The sequence below is a fragment of the Pogona vitticeps genome, chromosome 3 (genome assembly GCF_051106095.1).
Source record: "Pogona vitticeps strain Pit_001003342236 chromosome 3, PviZW2.1, whole genome shotgun sequence".
NCBI lineage: Eukaryota > Metazoa > Chordata > Lepidosauria > Squamata > Agamidae > Pogona > Pogona vitticeps.
This window is the reverse complement of record NC_135785.1, coordinates 64,412,465-64,434,125: the sequence shown is the minus strand read 5'-3', so window position 1 is coordinate 64,434,125 and position 21,661 is coordinate 64,412,465. Positions and strand designations below refer to the sequence as shown.

Here is a 21,661-nt window from a genome sequence, read left to right as displayed (position 1 = left end):
CATGCAGAATTTATTATGCAGTGACTTTTTCTTGGTGGAGCAGATACACAATAATTTTCTTGGATGTTTTGTTTCCATGGTATACCAGTAATAGTTTACATATTAGACATTTCTAGAACTAAATGTACCACTGTCTTAAAATCTCGCATTTATAATCCTGAATAAATAATCCTGAATAAATAACCACTGCAAGTTGATCTAATCAAACTCAATTCATATTGCGAAGATTAAAATGTATTGTGTCCTTAAAAACAAAGCAGCTTAAATGTTATCTCTAGGTACTTTGGCACTTATTTAAAATAGGATCCAGCAGGAATAACAGTGCATATACATTAAGTCTGGAGCACTTAACTTTCAAACAATATATATCACCTACCAATGTCATAGGCCAGGAAATCAGTGGAAAAGCACTTTGCACCATTACTCAACGCAGTATCATTATGGGTGTTTCCACCAAAAATTAGCATAGCTCCACTGATCAAGACAGCTGAATGGAGATACCTTGCAAAGCCACTCTCTTTCAAAATTGTCCTGTTGAGAAAAAGAAAAATATGTGAGTTGTAGGTGACAAGCATGATGATATGATTTCGCTACCATGCCAAGCTAGCAATTTTTTTTATAAAAAAATATTTCTGGAACTATTTCAGCGTTTGCACTTAAAAGGTGGCCATTTTCTACAAGTGTCCTCATATCCACCCTTTTCCTTATACTCTCCATTATTATCCTAGTTTTTCATTTGGAAATTACCAGGATCGCAAATGGCTAGTTGCATTAGTCTGCAACAGGAGAAGAAAACAAAACACCAGCAGAAACAGAAACAATGTGCCCTGGTTTTTAATGAAAGACTGCTTCATACAATTCCTTGGCGTGTGAGGAGGTTACCCTGAAATACCTGTACCAATACACTGAAAAAGTATAGGAACCTGTCTAAACTGTGTCTAAAGAAGGTGCCTTGGCCAAGAGGCTGCATTCACTAAGTTTATTATTCTGGGTGGCCTACCTTGTCCCGTTGGTGTGTGCTAGGTACAAAGTGCACAATCAGGAATGAATTCTGTCTCAGGTAAAGAGACAGGTGGAAAATCTAGGTTAGAAGCTTGCCCACAGTGCTAATTCACACACCCGCCTGGGCTTCAAAGGATGGTGAGTATCATACCACAGAGGTTCCTTGGCCTAATGGAATGCCCTCAAGAGGTTCCTTACAGAACCTGGGCCATGGCACCCATCAGACCATATCTGACACTCAAGAAACTGCATAAAACAGTCATTGTTCACTTTATATCATTGCTGTTTAGGACTATTTTCTTGTTGTTGTTGTTGTTGTTGTTTAGTCGTTAAGTTGTGTCCGACTCTTCGTGACTCCATGGACCAGAGCACACCAGGCCCTCCGATCTTCCACTGCCTCCCAGAGTTGGGTCAAATTCATGTTGGCCGCTTCGGTGACACTGTCCAACCATCTCATCCTCTGTTGTCCCCTTATCCTTTTGCCCTCACACTTTCCCAACATCAGGGTCTTTTCCAGGGAGTCTTCTCTTCTCATGAGATGGTCAAAGTATTGGAACCTCAGCTTCAGGATCTGTCCTTCCAGTGAGCACTCAGGTTTAATTTCCTTAAGAATGGAGAGGTTTGTTCTCCTTCCAGTCCAGGGGATTCTCAAGAGTCTCCTCCAGCACCACTCTAGCCGCCTAGAGTGGTCATTCAAATAGATAGGCGGGATATAAATGCAATAAATAAATAAATTCAAAATTTTCTTCTTAGTGTTTCGCAAAGAACTAAGATCAAAGAACTAAGAATAGTGGATGGAAAGTGCATACCCATTTCCCAAAGAACTAAGAACAGTGGATGGAGAGTGCATACCCATTTGAGCCTGGTGGCATCTTTTCCTGGTTTTTTTTTTTTTTTAAACTGTGCTGGAACTTGGGAAAGAGAAGAATCAGTTTGTGATATTAAATGAATTCTTCCATGCAAAGGGCATGTTGTGATCATCACTACTTAATCACTTAACTAATAGAGGAGATATTTTTAGAATTATGTGAATGTGTCACAGTATCAGTGGACTAACAATTGAGGAAAATTATAAACATAGGAATAAAATCTTTTCCCCACATGGTAAAAACATGAAATATTCTTACCATGTCCTTGTGTTAATGCCGTATCTGTACAGATCATCAACCAATCCATATTTATTACCAGGCAATGCTTTGTATCCCCCATGAACATAAATAGACTTCGTTGTTTCATCATAAACACTGGTATGGCCATATCCACCTTGCACAATTGCTCCTTTTGTTTCTGGCACAAGCCAAGAATTTGACCCTTCAAAACGAGAGAGAGAGACAGAGACAGAGACAGAGAGAGAGAGAGAGACTGGAATTGAAACAAGTTGCATACAATTTTATTCTTGGTTACTTAGGAAGAGACCTTTTCCACTGCCCCTAAATTAACAGGTTTTTTAAAAAAAAATCAGAACATCTTGTTAGCACTTTTCATACCTTGGTCTATGAAGAGGACCATCTGGTCCTGCAGATATTGCAGGAAACCAAATCCCAATTGCTATATCCATGATAAATCCAACTTTAATGTAGACCCATTTAAATTTATTATTTTATTTATTTATTTAAAATAGCACCATTGATTTCAAACAATATACTCTCTGTATCACCAACACTGCATTTCACCCAGTGGCCTAAATCCACTTGAACTCTAGTAAAGTGAAAACTCCTGTTGGTGCAGCTAAGTCTTGGGAAACCAACTTTGCTTTACTTATGGTTTGCCAAGAAAGCACACAATTACTGAAGTCTGAATCATACCGGAGCCAATTTACTAATTACCGGCTTAGATCTCTATAGAAGAGACATGTATGTCACAGTCCTTCAATGTACCACTTACATTTAATGAAGCGTCATACTGTTGTTGTTTTTGATTATTATCGGAAGCATGTAGTATGAGTAAATTAAAAGGGGTTTGATTGCTTTTGGTGTATATTACAGTATGGGAGAATAGGGGGGAAAAGCTTATCAATCTGAATAAAGGAGAAATGTGCAAAAGAAAACTCAGTATAAAAAACATTTTAGCATTCTCTATGGACATTGGTTTTCCCTTCATTGTTGCTCACTACTTGAACTTTAACACTGAAAATATTAATGCAGCCTAGAAAAGTGATTCCTGTAACCTTTCCTACCACCAGGCAGCACCTCTGATATTAAATTGCCCAGGAAACTGTAGTATATAAGAAGTATTCTTATTCAAAATTGTAGAAACACTGCGGGGGGGGGGGGGGAAGACACATACAGCTTGTTTGTGTGTTATGTAACCAAGTTCAAGGGTTTGTGGATCACTGTTCATTAAAGGCATGTAATACTAGTCTATATCATACAAAGGGGTAGGGTAGGTATGGCTGTATTCTCTCACTACTGGAAATGAATTCCAAATCATCCAGAGGGTAATCTGCATCACCCACAGAACAGCCATGGGTTTTTACTTATTACTACAGTCACAACTATATTATTTACAATTAGAATAATTGTTCTTAAATATCTTTCTATTACCATCTAAAAAACAAAGTGACTCATCTGGAGGTAAATTATAGCAAAAGCTGGATGCACAAAGTCTGTCCATTAAGTCTTATATTAAGAGATAGGGCAGAGTCTGTGATTAAGCAATAAATTTTTCTGCTGTCTTAAGAATTCATATTCCTATTATTCACACAAGACACTTTAATAAAATAGTTTTCTTTTCCCCCCATCATTTCAGTTTGAGAGATCACACTTGGAACAATCTAGAATATTCAACTAGTTTGGAGGTTCTGACCTTCCACTGCTCTTATCTAAAGCAATCAAGTGAACAGAAAGTTCAAGAAGTTATTTAGACTATATTTCAGAACCAACAACAAAATATGAACCTAATTTCTTTTACTATGGTCTTCAACAAGAGTGTGTCCAAAAATCTGAATCTATAAAGGTTATCTGAAATACGTGTCAACTAAATATAATCTTATGCTTATTGGATGGGATACTAATTATAAGGTTAATTAACTATTTTTGAGGGAAAATGCACTTACAATATTGATAACTACACATTTTTGTTTTGTTTCTTAATCCTTTGGCAGTTTTTCTTGACATACAAACACAGGTGGATTCCAGGTAAAAAGAAATTATTTGGAGTATACTGATTGCTGTTAAGATTTTAGGTGCGCAAAACTGGTGAAACACAATGAGAGAATGGTTCCTATCACTACTCCAAGAATGATGCAGAATTAGTCCATTCTGTGGATTAGCCCCCTCCTTCTTGTCCTTCTAGTGACAGGTGAAATCCATCCCTTTTAGAAGTCTTTTAACAACTAAGCGGGCAGTGAAAACTCTGCAAATTAAGATTTTTTAAAATGTGCGTTTTAAGCTGTTTATGTTTTTATAATTGTTTTAATAATGTTATATGTTTAATTGTTTTAATGCAATAATTTATTGTGAATTTAGTCTGTGTTTTTTTAAATAATGTACAGTATTATCATTCTTGGGTCTCCTGAGGCAGCACAAAAATGCAATGCAAAGCAAAGCAACAAAATGAAATAAATAAGGACTGTACCCCTGGCTGGGGGTAGAATTCCATTCAAAGCATCAAGGAACCCCTGCAAAAAAATTATAGAAGAGTTGCCTCATTTTTTTTCCATAACTAAATACCATTAGGCTGGCCAAACTGTTTCCTAGGGATATCCAAAACTTCCTTCTCTTCCTTTTCTCTTCCAGATTCACTACCACAATACTAACAAAAACAGCAAAGAAGAATCGCCAAAGAAGGCATGCTGCCAGAGGATAAGTCAATAACATACTGTGCATAACTCCTCCATGGAAAACAAATGCAATAAAGAGATCTAAGTAGCTGCAGAAGCTAGTCCTCTGTGTTCATGGAGATGATGCATCAAGAAATATCAGTGTCACCCGGGCAAAAATATACAGCAGCAGCAGCAGCAGCAAAAAAAAAAAAAAAAAAAGCAACAACCTCTTGCTGTTGGAATACCATTGAAAATGACATGCACCCTTTTCTTGGGTGTGAGACTAGACAACTGTAGGTCCATCTGTATTTGCGAAGGCTTTCATGGCCGGGATCTAATGATTGTTGTGGGTTTTTTGGGCTCTTTGGCTGTGTTCTGAAGGTTGTTCTTCCTGACGTTTCGCCAGTCTCAGTGGCCAGCATTTTCAGAGGACTGGAGTAGGAACTCTGTCCATGCTCTGTTGCTGTTTGTTGAATAGTTGAGTATTTACAGCTGTGGGAACAGTTTTTGTCTTTTTTCAGGAAACAGGGTGATCAGCATGTTTTTGTTGTGATAAAAGGGGGAAGAGATTATCTGTCACTGTGATAGATGGGTGTCGTTAGCTGGTCTTTTTTGTGCAATGATCCCTGGTGCCCTGGCCCTTATGGCTGGGTAGAGTTCGTTGACCTTTTGCAGGCCGTATTTTTCAGAATTGGAAGCCAGGCCGTGTTTACTTTTACGCCTTCTTCCTTTCTGTTGAAGTTTTGTTTATGTTTATGGATTTCAACGGCTTCCCTGTGCAATCTAAGATACAGATTGATGGTGTTGTCCAGTATTTCACTATTTTGAAATAGAATTTCCAGCTTGTTTTAGGGCATGTTCAGCTACTGCTAATTTTTCCAGTTGTTTTAGTCTGCAGTGTATCTCATGTTCTTTGATTCTGGTGTAAATGCTTCGTTTTGTGGTTCCAATATATACCTGTCCGCAACTGCAAGGTATCCAGTATATTCCTGCAGTGGTGAGGGGGTCCCTTCTGTCCTTTGCTGACCGTAACATTTGTTGTATTTTTGTGGTGGGCTTGAATACTGTTTGTAGGTTGTATTTTTTCAAAAGTTTCCCCATACGGTCCGTAACGTTCAATTTGATGCCTCCATCCCCCCTTTTTTAAGCCAAGTAAGGATGTAGGAGTCAAAAGTAACTCAGTGAAAGGGATAGAGAGAGGTAGAAAGGAGACTGTGTAGTAGGGGTAGGACAAACATCACAAATAGGAAGGATGAAAATGAGAAAACCTTGAAAGACTGAAGCAGATTTTGGTGGGGGCAAGAAATATTCAAGAATTTACTCCACGAACACTGCCCACCTAGAGCTGTGTAGTATAAGCAGCATTAAAAATACTGGACTAATGTTTCTACTGTGCTAAAGTCTGTTTGGTTGACAGTACTTATTAACAAGCCTCGAACCTACATTAATAATATCATTGTATGTTGTCAGGTCTGACTTATGGCAACCCTTTTCAAGATCTTCTACACAGAGCATACCTGGAAGCGTTTTACCACTCCCTTCTCCTTGGAACTGTGAAGTTTGCCCATGGCCACATAGGGTAACTCTTCTGGGATGCACAGTGGGGAATTGAATCTACATTACAAATATCCATTATAGGTTCCTTTTATGTGTATGCCCTAATAATAATGATACTGGTGACACTTCTATTTTCCTCCAAGTTATAGTCCTCATACAGAAAAAACAAAACCTTAAAAGCTAACTTCTGTTTCAAAGAACAATAAATACAAGTTCATCCATTTTTCAGTAGGATTTCTGATACAGTATGTAAAAGCCCAGAACTGTTTATGTTCTTGAGGCATTATCACTGCCTCTGGGTCTCATACCAGACCAAAAGAGCTTCCTTTTGCCCTTTCTTGCTGTTTTGAGAATTATGGCTTTGGTGAGGAAGCTATAAATCTCAGGAGGGAAATTGTGTGGATGCTTTTACTAACTTTGACCATAAAGCTTTTCTAGGCTAGTCCACAGGGAAATTTATTTTGCTATAGGTTAGCAATACCTCATAAACTCTCTAAGAATCTCAATGTGAGTCTCAAGGAGAATATAATATCATCGCTTTGCTTCAGCCAAAGCAAGATAGTGCCTTTGTATCTTAGAAAGCTTCTGAATCAAGTCTCTACGAGACCGACTTGTTTGAACTGGAAGCAGACAGGCGTCGGCACTCAGAGCCAAGAGAAGCTTCTTTGATTTAAAAACAAAAAACACAAGTAACTAAGAGCATTTTTGGCTCTTAGCAGAACCTGTTTTCTTTCTTGTTTCATTGAGAGAAAGTAATGTGTGCTTCCTCTGCCCTCCCAGTGAGATTTTGCCAAAACACTCTTGGGGAAAATATCTGGGAGAAATGCAATGATAATTAGATTTAGAAAGTTCCTTTCGGCAACCTTCTCTTTCCCAGTCACTCCCCTGCCTCTTCCACAAAGGCTTTTACATTGCAGTGGACAGAACAACTTAAAGTGATAATTGTTTTATAATCATTTTTTAAAGTATGTTATCTATTTAAAGATTTTTTTAAAAAAATCACTAATAAGTAACTATTAACTCCTGAGAAATCTTTTGTGTAGCTCCAACCTTTTATGACTAGCTATTACACATTAAAGCTAGGCGGGGCCTTATAACTGTTAAGAATTGTCAGCAGATGATAGTATAGGCTTTGAAGTGCACAATGCTTCATGGTAACAGTTCAGAGCAAAGGTGTCTAGGTGAACATGATGATGGACAGGTAGTGGAAGAGTGGTTTAACAATCTCTGGGGATAGGCTAAAGTTCTGAATAAAAATGCTCAAATTAATATGACAAAACAGGTGACCTCCAAACGGTCAAATAAGGACCAGAAAGTCTGAGCATTAAATAACAGCCTGGACAGAAATAGTTCATGTGCCATGTCCACCAGCTTACAATGGGCACACTGAGCTTATAATGAAGTGTTTTCTTAATTATTTAATTAATAATATGAAATGTCTGCGACTATGAATGGAAGCCTCAAAGCTATGAATATTACGTTATTATAGTTTTTTTAAAAAAATAACACTTTACTACACATAATAGGGAAAGTATGGATACTACAAATTGCTCTTCTGTGAAACATGGACAAATTCTTCAAAAGTGGAGTGCAGCAACAAGATATTATTCAATATGGTTATATTCAGCCTCCAGAGGTAGTCCATGAAAGACAATCAGTCCAAGAACATCTGGGAATTCAAGGCTGGGAACCACTGCTCTATACCCATAACACAAGCAAGGCAATACAAGCCAGCAACTAGAACCACAGAATCATGAAGCTGGAAGGGGCCTCTAAAGCCACCAAGTCAAATCCCCTGCTCAGTGCAGGAATATAAATCAAATCAAAGGATATCTTCCCGGTGGTTGTCTAAATTTCTCTTGAATGCTCTAGCGTTGGAGCACTCACAACCTCTTGAGGTAATTGGTTCCATTGCCATATTGCTCTTACAGTTAGGAGGTTTTCCATGATATTCAACCGAAATCTGGCTTCCTGTAACTTATTTATTTTATTTTATTTTATTTTATTTAACTTATATGCTGCCCACTCTACCCAAAAGTCTCTGGCTGCCTTACAACAATTAGAATTCAATTAAATACAATAAAAGATAAAATAATTAAAATACAATTAAAATTGCCATCAGGACCCACAGTTGATGTTATTTCAATTAAAAGCCTTCTGGAACAGGAAGGTTTTGACCTGGCGCTGAAATGTCATCAATGTCAGCGCCAGACAAATTTCAGTCGGGAGGGTATTCTATAGTCTGGGGGCAGCTGCCGAAAAGGCCCTTTGTCTACAAGCCGTCTCTCTTACCTCCTTAAGGGGTATCTCTTTCAAAAGGGCCCCCTGACTAGATCTTAACTGCCGGGTAGGCTCATATGGAAGGGGTCCTTCAGGTATCCAGGACCCAAGCCGTTTAGGGCTTTATATGTCAAAACAAGCACTTTGAATTGGGCCCGGGCAGCAACTGGTAGCCAATGTAACTTAAACAGAATCGGCTTGAAGTGTTCTCTAGCTGCCCCACCACTCACCAGCCGCACAGCTCGATTCTGGACCAGTTGCAGTCGCCGGACCGTCTTCAAAGGCAGGCCCACGTAAAGCGCATTGCAGTAATCTATGCGGGATGTTACCAGTGCATGTGTGACTGTCATGAGACTCTGCTCGTCCAGGTAGGGCCGTAGCTGGTATAATTTCCGCAGCTGAAGGAAGGCGCCTCTGGCCACCGAGTCCACCTGGGCTTCCAGTGTTAGACTGGGGTCCAGGAGCACCACCAGGCTGTGGACCCTCTCCCTTAGGGAGAGTGTAACCCCATTCAGGGCAGGGAAATGGCCCTCCAACCTGTCTGGTGAAGCACCCACTAACAGCACTTCCGTCTTGTCTGGATTGAGTTTCAATTTATTAACCCTCATCCAGTCCATTATCAGGTCCAGACAAGAGTTCAGCACAGAAACCACCTTACCTGGATTGGTGGAAAACGAGAGGTAGAGCTGAGTGTTGTCAGCATATTGCTGACTCCTCAGCCCAAACCTCCTGATGACCTCTCCCAGCAGTTTCATGTAGATGTTAAACAGCATGGGGGACAGTATCGAGCCCTGAGGAACCCCATGACATAAATGCCATGGGCAGAGCAACTGTCCCCCAGCGCCACCCTCTGGACACGGTCAGCCAGGAAGGAGTGGAACCACCGTAAAACAGTGTCCCCAACTCCCAACCCAGCCAGCCTATCCAGAAGGAAACCATGGTTGATGGTGTTGAAAGCCACTGAGAGGTCCAAGAGTATCAACAGGGTCACACTCCCCCTGTCTCTCTCCCGGCAAAGGTCATCGTACAGGGTGACCAAGGCAGTCTCTGTACCAAAACCCGGCCTGAAACCCGATTGAAATGGATCCTGAAAATCTGTTTCATCCAGCAGCGCCTGGAGTTGCCCGGCCATAACCCGCTCCAACACTTTGCCCAAATAAGGGAGGTTCGTCACTTGTCAGTAGTTAACCACCAGCCTTGGGTCCTGCTAAGTCTTTTTAAGGAGTGGTCGAATTACTGCCTCTTTCAAGGCAGTAGGGACCACTCCCTCTCTCAAAGAGGCGTTCACGGTCTCCTGGACCCAAGGCTGGTGGTTAACTTGAGCCCATTGTTATGCATTCTGTACTCTGGGATGATTGAGAACAGATCCTGGCCCTCCTCTGTATGATAGCCTTTCAAGTTTTTTAAAGGTGCTATCATATTTTTCCCCAGTCTTCTCTCAAGATAAACATGCCCAATTCTTTCAGTCTTTCCTTAAAAGGCTTAGCTTCATCCCAGTGCTCGAGCCTATCTAGATAATTTTGAATGTTGTTTCTGTCTTCTAGGGTATTAGCTATTCCACCCAATTTTGTGTCATCCACAAATTTGATTAGCATTTCTTGTGTACCTTGATCCAGGTCATTAAAAAAAAATTGAATAGCACTGGCCCAGGACTGAGCATTGGCATATCCCACAAGTTACCTCCTTCAACTTTTGAGAAGGAACCATGTATGCCAATAAAGGTTTATTATTATTATTATTATTATTAAGAGAAGGAACCATTAATCATCACCCTCTGAGTACAATTCTGTACCCAGCTGTGTATCCACCTGACAGCTGTTCTATCCAGCAAACACTTAGTTAATTTACTGATCAGAATATCATGCGGCACTTTGTCAAAAGCTTTGCTAAAGTCAAGATATACTACAGCATTCCCTCTATCTATCAGGGAGGTTAACCAATCAAAAAATGAGATCAGATTATTCTGACAGGTTTTGTTCTTGACAGAACTGTGTTGGCTTCTAATTATTACTGCTTTGTTTTCTAGGTGTTTGCATAGTGGTAACTATGTTCCAGTATTTTCTCTGGGACTGATGTCAGGCTGACAGGTCTGTAGTTCCCAGGTTCCTCCTTTTTGCCTTTTTTTTTAGATAGGAACAACATTAGCCGTCCTCCAGTCGTCTGGCACCTCACCCATTTCCCATGATTTCAAGGAAATTCTCAGATTTCTTCAGTCAGTTCCCTCAATCCTCTTTGATGTAGTTCATCCAGTCCTGGAGCTTTGAACTCATTCAGGGTAATAAGGTATTTCTTGTCTATTTGTTTATAAATCTCCAGCTGCAATCTCATCCCCTCCACCTGGACTTCACATTTGTATGGAGGGTGACAGTCTGTCCTTTGGGAAAAGACTGAGCTAAAACAGGAACTGAGCACTTCTACTTTTCTTTGTCTTTTACTATGCACACACCTCAAGAATGTTTTTTTTGGTTGCTTTTAATGTCTCTAGCTAGCCTTAGCTAATTCTCAGCTTTTTTCCTCCAAATGCCATTCCTGTAATTCCTTGCTACTTGTCTGCACTCTTCTTTTGTGGACTGCCCTTTCCTTCCTATAGGTCTCTCTCTCTCTCTCTCTGTTTGTTTTGAGGTCCTCTTTGAGCGTTTTGTGAATGCACACTAACCTTTTTTTGCTGTCTCCCTCCTTTTTTCTTGTTGGATTTGTTTTTAGTTGTGCCTTTAGATATTCCTTTTTTAGAAGCTCCCACCCGTCTTGGATTACTTTTCTTGTTAGGGTCTCCTGCCATGGGATTTTACTTATCCTTGTTCTGAGTTCATTAAAATTGCCTTTTTTTAACATCCAGCATATATGTGTGGCTACACTCTGCTTTGGTTTCCTTTGAAATCAAGAATTCTAGTAGAACATGGTCACTCTCAACCAGAGTTCCCCTTACTGCCACTTTCTCTACCAAGTTGTCTCTACTGGTTAAAATCAAGTCAAGGATAGCTAGTCCTCTAGTTTCTTTCTCCACTTTTTGTGGGAGAACATTATCAGCCATACAAGTCAGGAATCTCCTGGAAGCACCATACTTGGCAGAATTTGCTAACTGAAATCTCCCATCACTACTACATTGTGTCTCTTTGAAATCCTTGCAATTTTTTTCTCAGAAGTTTCATCTGCTTCCTCTTCTTGATTGGGCAGTCAGTAGTAAACTCTAACTGCCATGTTCCTTTTGTTTTTCACATATGAGATATTGCTCCTTTTTTTAGGAAGGTGACAATCTCATAAATATAAAATTAAGACTATGACTTCCTCACAGAAGGAATATAGCTTGTTACAATCATAATATATCTTACTGATGAGTTTATTACTAAGGAAGACTACTTCCAAACTCTGAGGAACTTATGTATAAAGTAGACCTGCAATTTTCTGGGGGCCTCAGCATGCTGGTCCACTCAGTCTCTGTAATTCAATCCTGATAGATTTCTATCAGTGGAAACAAGGTATCATCCAAGAGAAATGGTGCACACTTTCACTGAATTAATTTTCATTTATGCAATGTTCTGTCTTTTACTGAGTAGTGAATTGCAGCCATTCCCTCCAATGGAAGAAACAAAGGAATACATAGTGACACCACTGGGATATGGGACAGTTCTCTTGCCAACAATTTCCCAGACCAAATGTCTTGATCATAGAAGAACACAAGAAAGAAACATATTTCTTTTCCTTTTTCAACGCGATCAAACTGTGTTTTTCTAGTAACACTATCTATCACTATTCAGACTTCTCTGATATGCTTTCTCTGTTGCTGAGTTCCAAAACTCAGATTATATTGAGTCAAGAGTCACTGTCTGGAATGTTACAGTTTAAACTTGATCCTACAGGTGCATATCTGTAACTAAATGTTTCCTGGGAATTTAGGCAAGTTTGTTCCAAAATGTATTCAGCTTAAGTGGAAAGAAAGTGCAGAGGTGAAAGGCCACATAAGGATTATCAGCTTCAGAAAATCAACTATATAACGGACAGCTGACCCTGCAAGCTAAAGCCTTGTAAAATAGATCCTTACTTTACACTAAGCCACATGTAATAAAAGAATTCCTGGCTACAGCTTTTGTAAATAACAAAATATGTTCTCTATTATAGATTTCTCATTAATACTTGATGCAGACAATCTATTATCACTGAAATGAAACACACAAAGCTAAGATTACTCATGAATCCTAACAACTGCTAACTGTGCAAAATTTATTTTGCTACCACTCATGTTTTCAAGTTTCTGTTTTATAAATCCTCTACTAATATATTTCTAACATTTTAAAGGAAGGCATAAAAAGGAAGCAAGTCTTATACTTCAGCTAGTCCCAGTAATAAACTATTCAATGAACAATGAAATTTTAATTTCTGTTAAGTGAAGCAGAAGTCCTCTCTTTAATCTAACCAACCGTATATCTTACACACACTGTTGCTTGGAATTCCTCCAACTATTTAATAATAAGAAATATAATTTTCACAGTATTAACTATTAATGAACAATGCATTGTCACAGTAAGAAGTTACTATGGAATGTGTCTCATTTTCCCCCCCATTTGAGTTATAGTGTCTGCACAGTAAACTATATATGACATTTTTGTTTCAGGTCACAGCTAAACTGCTGTCTGGTTTTGAACGACCATGGGGGAATTAATGGCTCCAGGCTTGGTTGTCAAATCTTTCCTCAGGTGCAGAATTTCACCCAGGATTAAAAGAAGCCAACATTAACCCTGTATTTAAGAAAACTGATGTCAACAGCACAGGAAACTTTACAGCTTCATCTCCAAGCAAGGCTGGTGTAGCAGAACTATTAAGCTAGTTTATAAATGTAGATTTTTCATCATTTAATAGCTGTTCAAATAAGGACCAATGTCTACTGGCAATACTTTAGAAGTCTCAAAATTTTGTGTTTCAAACTGGTTCTCTGTGGTTTTTCATAGATATATCCCAACATGTTTCTTCAACGTCATATGTTGCTTTCTTTCCCCTTATATTTTGGATCTCACCCCTTCTCTATCACATATGTTTTACTCTTCAAATTTACCTCTTACAACACTTTTCTACCTTCTCTGAGCCTGGATAGACAGAACTCGATCATCCTCTGTTCTCCCCATAATCCTGCTATTCATGACTAAACTAGCACCTTAATGTCCCATATCATGTATCTATTTACCTAACTGAAAGCACAGCTGGAGCAACACTTACAGCAGAGGTGGAATACTGTGGCCCTCCAGATGTTGTTGGGTTGCAACTCTAAACATCTCACACTACAGAAGATGCTGGCTGAAGCTCATACAAGCTGCTGCTCAGCAATATCTGAAGGGTCATATGTACCTATTCTCTGTTCTACAGGAAAGGGTTGTGGAAGGTAAAAAGGCAATTTCTGCCTCTCCCCCTACCAGACAAATAGATGAATCATACTTCCAAAAACTCCACTTCCTAAATAGAATTCAGTTTTATGATATGTGCTGATGAACCCTATCTAACAACTACATATTCACCACCTGCCTTTAATTTGCAGTTATGACTCTTAAGCGGGTGAAAAAATCTCCCACTTGTACTAAAGCCTCATTTCCAATGGAAACATCTTCCTGTTTCACTTCTATCCATACGGAGAGACAAAAAGATACAAAAAGTTGCAAATTAAGAATCAATTCTCCCTGTCCTCCATCAGTGTCCCAACTTAAATAAGATCCCTTCAACAGTAAGGTAATTTACTTACTGTTTCCAGTAATTTAGTTTCCAGTCTGATCCTAAAATGGCTTTAGAAGAGTATTAGACAAATTCATGGAGAGTGGTGTCTAGAATACTATTCATGGGCATGGCCACCATGGAAAGTGGAATGGTACATGAGAGGAACCTTTGACCAGATTCAACAAGACTCTTCTTAACACTCGTTGATCTTTCTTCTTGAGTCTCATTACATCCCTTGTAGGTTCTCTTACCCATAACACTAGAAACTGCATAGCTTAGAATTTTAATGGCTTCTAAAAAGTTTACATGGATTGCACAGGATCTGTGTTGTCATGGTAGACCAATTTGAAAGTTGAACTACTGAAATCTCTTTGGAATAAACTAGATGTCCTCTTCATACCAATCTATATCTGCCTTGATTTATGAAAATGCATTTTTAAAACTGTACATAGAAGGCCCCCAAAAGTGTTCCAGAAAGAACGGACCATGATACTATGATCTGTGGCAAGGAAGGAAGAGGCCAAAAATAAGAACACATTTGAAAGACTGAACATAAGAAATAATGCTCTCTCTGAGAAGCTCACCCACCAGTACAGGGCACAGAACAGAATTAAAAACTGAGATTATGTATTTGGTATTTGGCTCCATGTTATCACATATACAAATAATCCACTGATGCCCCACAGCAAATCCATTCACTAGTGTAAGTACTGAGTACTTAAGGTGACTCTTCTGTAATTTCAGGCATAGTATTTTCAACCGTGGTTTTAAAAGTTTTTAATATTTTTATATTATTTTATTCTATCCATTTTTAATTGCTTGCACAGGCACTCCTCACTTGACAATCAACCTGCTTAACAACCGCTTGAATTTACAACCCTTTATGACCCTCATTGCTAACATGCTAACATACACTAGATTATAGAGAAAGCCAGAGAGTTCCAGAAAAATATCTACTTCCGCTTCATTGGCTACGCAAAAGCCTTTGACTGTGGTGACCACAACAAACTATGGCAAGTTCTTAAAGAAATGGGAGTGCCTGACCACCTTATCTATCTCCTGAGAAACCTATATGTGGGACAGGAAGCGACAGTTAGAATTGGATATGGAACAACTGATTGGCTCAAAATTGGGAAAGGAGTGTGACAAGGCTGTATATTGTCTCCCTGCTTATGAAACTTATGTGCAGAATACATCATGCGATAGGTAGGATTGGATGAATCCTCAACTGGAATTAAGATTGCTGGAAGAAATATCAACAACCTCAGATATGCAGATAATACCACTTTGATGGCAGAAAGTAAGGAGGAATTAAAGAACCTGAAGCTCACCTTCAAAAAAACTAAGATCGTGGCCACTGGTCCCATCACCTCCTGGCAAACAGAAGGGGATGATATGGAGATAGTGACATTGGGCTCCATGATCACTGCAGATGGAGACAGCAGCCACGAAATTAAAAGATGCCTGCTTCTTGGGAGGAAAGCGATAACAAACCTAGACAACATCTTAAAAAGCAGAGACAACACCTTGCTGACAAAGGTCTGCATAGTCAAAGCTATGGTTTTTCCAGTAGCGATGGATGGAAGGGACAGCTGGTCCATAAAGAAGGCTGACTGCTGAAGTATTGATGCCTTTGAATTGTGGTGCTGGAGGAGACTCTTGAGAATCCCCTGGACTGTAAAGAGAACAAACCTATCCATTTTGAAGGAAATCAACCCTGAGTGCTCACTGGAAGGACAGATCCTAAAGCTGAGGCTCCAATACTTTGGCCATCTCATGAGAAGAGAAGACTTCCTGGAAAAGACCTTGATGTTGGGAAAGTGTGAAGGCAAGAGGAGAAGGGGACGACGGAGGGCGAGATGGTTGGACAGTGTCATTGAAGCGACCAACATGAATTGACCTAATTCCGGGAGGCAATGGAAAACAGGAGGGCCTGCCGTGCTCTGATCCGTGGGGTCACTAAGAGTCGGACATGATTTAACGACTAAACAACAACAACAACCCTTATAAATGTGTGCTTGTGTCTTTACCATGCCCCTTCTCCGTGCCATGTGACTTATTACTCTTATACACAGTATTATTGCTCCTCACTTATTGACCAATTCACTTAACAACCTAGTCGTAGAAACAGAACCTGGTCGTATGAAGTGCCTGGAATTTAAAAATCTACTGTATTTTAAAAAAACTTTATTTCTATTTTAATTATTGTGGGTTGTCCCACACCCCTTTATGGGAAAAGTGGCATGCTCGTAGAAATATATTAATGAATAAATAAATACATTTGCCAGTAACCTGTCAATCTGTAATAGACATTGTTAATTTCTTATCTATATTGACCTTTAATTAATTGATTTTCTTGTTGTTTTACAGTTTATTCTATGTAATGATTCCCTTCATTGCCTGTGTCTTACCTTTCTCTACCATTTTTTTAAAAGTTCTAATTGTTGTAGCATTTTCTGTTCACTAAAAATATTAATATTCATAAACACTGCAGAAGCTGAGACAATGACTGGAGAATCAGGTTCAGATAAAGACAATTATTGGCTTTTAGCCAATTATATTCCTTAGAAACATTACACCACCAAATTCAAATTGCTCATATAGACAGTATAGGAACGGTGCAGCTTGGTTATATATACTGCCTACAACCTTGATGCTATGTAATTAAAAATGAACTACTTAATGACTGTTCGCTATACGTAAAGCAGCCATCAATTAACGATTATTAAAAGAAAGACTGCACAATTTTTTTACAAATATATATGAATTCCTCGGAACATTTAAAAGAAGCACAGTTCTTCTCATCCTTGCTATTTAGTGATTATGACCTCATTAGTTAAGAGCCTTATTGCTCAGGTCCCAACTGCCAAACAGTGTATTTCTTGCTACAACTACAAAAGGAATTTTTGGTAAGAAAGAAGCATTTCAGTTGTTAAACATCATTTTTCTTTGTACTCTGAAATGAATAAGATGGTGTTACAGTGCATCCTGCTGGACTCTAGTGAAACTGCAGAGTTGAAAAAAATGCTATTTTAATTGTTAGTATGATACAAAGGATAAACTCAAACAATAATGTGCAGTTTTAGATTTAAAGGAAATTATTTTAGTGCTAGAAATGCTAGCTATGCCACTGAGAGAGGAGACATGGATTTGGGATTATTAACGTCTTCTAGGAAAGGAAATTTTATGGTACAGTTATATGTTTAGCTAGTAATTTTTCAAGGGCAAGAACCAAGAGGTTACTGTTGCATAAGTGCCCTCTTTGAATATTACCCCAGCAGTACAACTCATTTCTACTTCTTCTATCCACATTTTTATGTAATTAGTTAGGTCAATATAAGAGAAGCTCCTTCAATTCATATCCTTCTAGTACATTCTCTTCACTACATTACCATGCCAAAAAGGTAAGTGTGCTTCTGATGAAGTGTTGACTTATATACATAGCTGCGGGAGAATGGTGAAGCAAAAACTGAGAAAGGCAAACCTCTTTACGTTTGTCAAGCTTAACCGCAACATGAATTGCAAGAGGGGATTCCTTTAATCCAGCAATAAGAGATCAGGCGGGAAATGACTGGGCTAGTAAAAGGAATTCAAGTCATTTGGTCAGTTCCTCTCTCTCTCGTACTTTGGTCACTCAACGTGAAATAAAAAATGCAATACAGTTGATCACTCAAGATAAAATGACTGGGAAAAGAAGTGTGGAAAAGACATTTTTGGGCAGAAAACATTAGAGAATGGTTTGGATGCAGTGCAGCACTGCTGTTTAAAGCTGCCATATCATAAGGTCAGAATATGGATAATCTTGTTCAAACTTCCATAGAAGTGAAACCTACAAGCAATTTAAATTGCCTATTAAGAATACACTAGAAAATAAACTTACTGATATAGTACTCCTGCACGCTGCTTGTGTAACCATATATCACAGAGTAACCAAAAATTACAATCATGACAATGTCTCTGCTATCCAATTCCACTATGTGTGCAGAGTGGCCCTCCACGGCATATTGCTGACCATGAACAAGTACTGCTGGTATTCTGGTACTCCATGTCTGACTGGGTATGTTGAATATCCATAATTCATCAGTGACATTCCCAGTATTTGTTTCAATTTTGCCTCCATACATGTAAATGTCATCCTGTTTTAAACAGAAGAAATAATACAAGTCATATAAAATCTACAAATACATATCACTTTCAGCATTTAAATCAAGTTCTATACACACAGTAAACATAGCTCAGGGTTTAAGTGGGGCATCTGGTACCCCAATGCAACCAACAAATAAGGAAACAAACTCCCCCATAATGAGAAAATATATCCACACCGTTAAAAAAATATATTACTTGGAACACAGTTTCATTCAGACCCTTCAACAACTGCTATCATCACAATGAGACAGTTCTTCACATCTCTCTGACTTTTTGGGGGGGGCGGTACATACAAAGATAACTGTATACGAGAGACAGACAGATCTTGGCTGAAGTCCTGTTGCTTAGAGTAATCTAAATTGCAATTTTCAGTCCATTTGTCTCTGGGAAACAAAATGTCCCCACCACAATTCTTGAGGTAATGTTTCCATACACTAAGCTAGCATGCACACATTCACCAAGAATCATGTAAGAGAACTTATTTTCTGGGGAAGAAGGAAACAAAAGCTACAATTTGGCTTACACTAAGCAATAGGATTTCAGTGGTAGTGTTTGATTTGAAGTATTAAATTCTAAATTCTTAAATAGAAATCTAAATATTTTCAAATGTATAATATGTTGTTAGAAACAGAAAAACACAACCAGGATACAGGACTGAGACCACCTTGGTTGCCTATGACAGGGACTGGATAAAGAGATCACAACCTTATTAGTTCTCCTACACCTCTCAGTGGCATTTGATATATTGCCCATGGTATCCTATTAGATTGCCTGTTTAAGTTGGCTTTTGAAGGCACTGTATTACACTGGTTCTGATCCCTCCAGTCAGGACGAACAGAAAAAGTGATGTTGCAAAAGCACTATTCAACATCTTGGCCTTTGGCATCCCTCAGGGCTCCACCTTATCACCTACTTTGTTTAAGATCAACATGAAGCTATTGGGAGTGGTTGTTCAGAACTCTGAGTAAGGTACTACCAATATACCCAGCTCTATTGCTCCTTGATCTGCAACACTGAGGAAGCAGTCAGGGCTCTTGAATGTTGTCTGAGCACAATAAGGGGCTGGATAAGGCTGGACAAGTTGACACTACCAATAGCCCAAATCCTTTCAGTTAATGCCAACAAACACAACACAAAAAGTATAACTTTTGGAGATGAATCAACTCAAGTTAAGAAATCACAACAGACAACATCGATTGCATTTTGAATTACATAACTCAGCATTCGATGGATAATGTCTATGGTGACTTCCAAACGTAAGGCAATTAGCTTCCAAAAGTTATGCTGCTTGCGTTATGCCAATGTAAAATTCTAAAAAAAAATTGGCTGTTGTGGGGAGGAGAAGAGAAATCAAAACCAGTTTTACTCTCATTTCTCAGATAGAGAGCCTGTCTGAAATAACCTGATACAGGGTCTTCAGCCTTTTGTCACTAACATTTGAAATTCAACATGTCTATTTTCACACAGTCATACAAAGTTTGTTATTCTGTTGTATTTCTAGGGTCAGATCTTTCCTGCCTCCTTGGTAGCAGGAACTGTACCAGGCAGACGTTTCTCTTACAAATTGCTTCAAAGATAGCAAAAAGTCATGTTTTGAAGGAATTCATCACAATTCAAAGGTAGAGGACATCTAACAAATACATCATATGGTAGCAGAAAGACTGCAAAGTTTTATCTGCCATATGTTATCATGAACTACAATCTATTTTTTGAGATGAATGAGGTGTATATCTGAAGAACTGGACTACAGTTCATGAAAGATTATGCCAAATAAAACCTATTAAGTCTTTAGCATGTTGAAATGTGTGAGAGTTTGTACACAGCAGTCTGAGGATAGCATTAAAATCCACACAGAGCATGAATGGCATTCTTCCTTGAGTGTGCCAGCAGTTGAAATAATATTTACTTGGTCTTGGTTAAACTTTATGAACATTTACATGTAAAAAACATGTAAAAAAAGAACAACAGTATTTGTATTTGGACAAATATGCTTGTGTTTGACAGATTTATAAGGGTATATTATGCTCTACTTACCATATATAGTAACAGATAACCAGACTCCTAAGACACATCTCTGACAACTTCCAGACTACCACTATATAAGAGATGGGCACAAACTGCCGGTTTGGCAGTACAGTGGTGCCTTGACTTACGAACGCCCTGACCTACAATCAATTTGACTTACTAACAGCTCCGACCGCAACATTTTGCTTTGAATTGCAGCTGGAGCATTGTCTTATGAACAGAAACAAGCAGGGAAAAGGGGTGGGAAATTCAAAAATCCGAACCGTTGGTGAAGAGGCTTCTTCTTTGTAGCTCTTTCGCCCCTACGGCTAGGGAAAGGGAGGCTCAGCCTCCCAGGCTTCCGGTGCCACTGCCATCGCCGCCTTCAGAGGCCTCCCAGGGCTTCTCAGCCACCATGGGAGACCTCCTGGGGGTCCCCCACCACCACTGATTGCCACCTTCAGAGGCTTCCAAGAACTTCTCCAACACCATGGAAGACCTCCCGGGGGTCGTCCACCATGGCCGATCGCTATCTTCGGAGGCCTCCCAGGGCTTCTCAGCTACCATGGGAAACCTCCCAGGGGTCCCCCGCTGCCACCAATCACCACCTTCAGGCTTTCCCAGGGGGTAGACTGGGCCTAGCAGTTCTTCCCTGGTAGGCTTAGTATACCCCCCCGGGAAAGCCTGAAGGCGGCGATCGGCGGTGGTGGGGCCCACACAGCTGCGGGGAAGGCCGGGTGAGCTCCCAGAGGCTCCCCACTGATGGTGTCTTCCGTGGCGGTGGAGCCCGGGCAGCTAAACATGGCTGGGAGGCTTGAGAGGAGGCTTCGTGGGGAGGTAAGTGTGCTGCTTTTTACTGTTTTGTGTGCCTTTTGCAGGGTGGGATTGGGCTGGTGGGCTTATTTTGGGGGGTTTTTTTGTGTGTGGTTTTTTTTTTTGTAGCCCCAGGGGCTTGCAGATTTTGATTTTTATTTTTTTGGGGGGGGGATTTTTTTTCCTTTGGCCACAATGGATTAATGGGTTTTCAATGCATTCCTATGGACAATGGTGCTTTGACTTATGAACATTTTGACTTATGAACGCCTGGGGTATACCAGGGGAGAACTGCTATAATGATTAAGTTCATAAATCAAGGCACCACTGTATGTGCTGGTTTGGCAGATGGCTGTAATATACTGTAATATATTTGTTGTAATAATACTAATGTGACTG

General features: G+C 39.5%; 1 protein-coding gene across 4 annotated transcripts in view; it reads right to left on the bottom strand.

The window, feature by feature from the left end:
* The window catches only part of ATRNL1 (attractin like 1), a 695,100-nt gene that overhangs the window by 589,717 nt on the left and 83,722 nt on the right, over nt 1-21,661 (bottom strand). For all 4 annotated transcript variants that reach the window (XM_020779948.3, XM_078389598.1, XM_072995506.2 and 1 more), the window contains exons 8-10: nt 18,180-18,435; nt 2,130-2,313; nt 377-531 (exon numbers count right to left, since the gene is read on the bottom strand). In XM_020779948.3, the coding sequence (XP_020635607.2) occupies nt 377-531; nt 2,130-2,313; nt 18,180-18,435 (595 nt within the window). The remainder of the gene's footprint in view (nt 1-376; nt 532-2,129; nt 2,314-18,179; nt 18,436-21,661) is intronic.